The sequence below is a fragment of the Lampetra fluviatilis genome, chromosome 67 (assembly GCF_964198595.1).
Source record: "Lampetra fluviatilis chromosome 67, kcLamFluv1.1, whole genome shotgun sequence".
In the NCBI taxonomy this organism is placed as follows: Eukaryota; Metazoa; Chordata; class Hyperoartia; order Petromyzontiformes; family Petromyzontidae; genus Lampetra; species Lampetra fluviatilis.
Window position 1 is genome coordinate 4,842,030 of NC_136341.1, and position 3,232 is coordinate 4,845,261.

Here is a 3,232-nt window from a genome sequence, read left to right on the forward strand (position 1 = left end):
CCAGGCTAGGTACACCGGGCGCCGGCGTGGAGCCCGGCGTTGAACCGGGCGAGCTGCGGGTCGGGGAGGCGGACTTCCCCGACCTCTTCGACGAGGTCACGCTGGGGTATCCCATCATGCCGTGCGGCGGCGGCCTGGTTGACATCCTCACCGGTAAGCCCGGTGATCGCCGGGGCGGGCGAACGGTGCCGTCGCCGGGCGGGTTAGTGGGGAGCGGTGGTGCAGCGGTTAGCGCTACGCTGCGCTACGAACCCGGCGACCCGAGTTCGATTCCCGCTCACGGCCATCAACGGCGGTGACGATTATCTGAACCGGTCCCGGGCCTCCCCTAGGTCGACTCGGCCTCAAATGAGTACCTGGTGTAGCGGCGTGTAAACATCGTCGCTAGGGAGACAAAGGCGGCCGGGCGTGGTGTCGGCCACCCACCCCCTCGTGTGCCACAGTGCCGGCCTTCACAGGTGCTGCTCGCTAACAGCACTTGCCCCTACGGTCTGTTGAGGCTACACGGGGGATCTTTGTCTTTGTGTGTTGGGTTAGTTCGGTGTCTCTCTCTCGCCGCGTGGATTTTGTCTCCGGGTCCTCCGGCTTTGCCCCCTCCGCGTCTAGAATGGACGTCACCCAACACGCTCGCAGTGCCTGGGCTACCGCTAGAAATGTACACGTGGTGACGACGATGACGACGACGATGACGTGGTGACGACGATGACGTGGTGACGACGATGATGACGACGATGATGATGATGATGATGACGTTTAGAATGGACGTCACCCAACACGCTCGCAGTGTCTGGGCTACCGCTAGAAATGTACACGTGGTGACGACGATGACGACGACGATGACGTGGTGACGACGATGACGTGGTGACGACGATGATGACGACGATGATGATGATGATGATGACGTTTAGAATGGACGTCACCCAACACGCTCGCAGTGCCTGGGCTACCGCTAGAAATGTCCACGTGGTGACGACGATGACGACGACGTGGTGATGACGATGATGACGACGACGACGATGACGATGATGACGTCGATGACGACGATGATGACGATGACGATGACGACGACGACGATGATGACGACGATGATGACGACGATGATGACGACGATGATGACGTCGATGACGACGATGATGACGATGACGATGACGACGACGACGATGATGACGACGATGATGACGACGATGATGACGACGATGATGACGTCGATGACGACGACGACGACGACGACGATGATGACGTCGATGACGATGATGACGACGATGACGTCGATGACGACGATGACGTCGATGACGACGACGACGACGACGACGATGACGATGATGACGTCGATGACGTGATGACGTGATGACGTGATGACGACGATGATGACGATGACGTCGATGGTGACGATGACGACGATGAAGATGATGATGACGACGATGATGACAATGACGACGATGACGACGATGACAATGAAGACAATGATGACGATGACGACGATGACGACGATGACGTCATGATGACGAAGATGACGTCGATGAGCCACCGCTTAGCGTCAGCTGCTCTCGTTTGTGAGGGCGAGGTCACGTGTCTGACAGCAGCAGAGCGACCACGTGACAGCAGCTGAGTGTGGACATACTCCAGACTCAATATCACGGCTTCGTTTTAGTGTGGATTTCTGTAGATTGGTGAGAGTCTCTGTGGGTCTCTGTGGGGGTCTATGTGGGTCTCTGTGGGTCTCTGTGGGTCTCTGTGGGGGTCTGTGTGGGTCTCCGTGGGTCTCTGTGGGTCTCTGTGGGTCTCTATGGGTCTCTGTGGGTTTCTGTGGGTCTCTGTGGGGGTCTTTGAGTGTGGGTCTCTGTGGGGGTCTGTGGGGGTCTGTGTGGGTCTCTGGGGGGTCTCTGTGGGTCTCTGTGGGTCTCTATGGGTCTCTGTGGGTTTCTGTAGAGGTCTATGAGTGTGGGACTCTGTGGGTCTCTGTGGGTCTCTGTGGGTCTCTGGATCTCTGTGGGGGTCTGTGAGTGTGGGTATCTGTGGGTCTCTATGGTTTCTCTGGTTCTATATGGGACTCTGTGGGTCTCTATGGGTCTCTGTGGGGGTCTATGAGTGTGGGTCTCTGTGGGTCTCTATGGTTCTATATGGGACTCTGTGGGTCTCTGTGGGTCTCTATGGTTCTATATGGGTCTCTATGGGTCTCTGTGGGTGTCTGTGGGTCTCTATGGTTTCTCTATGGTTCTATATGGGTCTCTGTGGGTCTCGATGGGTCTCTGGATCTCTGTGGGTCTCTGTGGGTGTCTGTGGGGGTCTATGAGTGTGGGACTCTGTGGGTCTCTATGGTTTCTCTATGAGTCTGCGATACATTTCCACGTGATAATAATGACGATGATGGAGCCTTCACTTCGCGTGAGCTGTGATGGCCAGGGTACGCCATCACAGCTCACGGGGTGGGGGGGGGGGTGGAGAGCGTCTTACTAGCCGGTAAAATATGAAATAGTTGAGTTTTTAGTTTTTCTAAGAAATCGGAATCGGACCGTTCATTTCCACCGCCCGAATCCGATGTCCAGCGCGGGGTCACGGGGTCACGGGGTCAAGACGATGCCCCCCCCCCCCCCCAGGCTCACTGCTGCCCCACGTGGCCAGCTGCAAGGGACGCTGGGTAAGGGGCGTGTCCACGGGGGGCAGCCGCAACTGCCCCGGGTACGTTCGGAACCCCGTCTACCTCGTCACGCTCGGTCCACCGGGCGGGGCGCTCCTCGTTGCGCTGTGCCAGCTGCTGCCGCAATGCCACCACCACCACCACCGCCACCACCGCCACCACCACCACGAGGAGGAGGAGATGGAGGAGGAGGTGGAGGAGGAGGTGATGGAAGCTATTGGGGTGCACGTGTGGAGGGTGAGTGGTTCTTGATGGGTTGTGATTTAGCGCCGGTGTGGGTTACGTCACCGCCACCATCAACGTCACCATCGCCACCACCATCACCGCCACCACCATCACCGTCACAACCGCTGCCGCCACCACCGCCACCTCCACCACCTCCACCACCGCTGCCGCCACCACCGTCACCGCCACCATCACCGCCACCACCCCCACCACCGCCACCCGCCACCACCATCACCGCCACCACCATCACCGTCACCACCGCTGCCCCCACCACCACCACCTCCACCACCTCCACCGCCGCTGCCGCCACTACCGTCACCGCCACCATCACCGCCACCACCCCCACCACCGCCACCACCTCCACCACCG

At 59.1% G+C, this 3,232-nt stretch overlaps 1 protein-coding gene across 2 annotated transcripts in view; it reads left to right on the forward strand.

Moving 5' to 3' along the window:
- Positions 1-3,022, forward strand: part of LOC144952364 (calpain-10-like) — an 11,676-nt gene extending 8,654 nt beyond the window's left edge. For both annotated transcript variants that reach the window (XM_078882746.1, XM_078882748.1), the window contains exons 6-7: positions 5-153; positions 2,598-3,022. In XM_078882746.1, coding sequence (XP_078738872.1) covers positions 5-153; positions 2,598-2,890 — 442 coding nt within the window. In that variant the 3' untranslated portion in view covers positions 2,891-3,022. The remainder of the gene's footprint in view (positions 1-4; positions 154-2,597) is intronic.
- Positions 3,023-3,232: the final 210 nt, after the last annotated feature.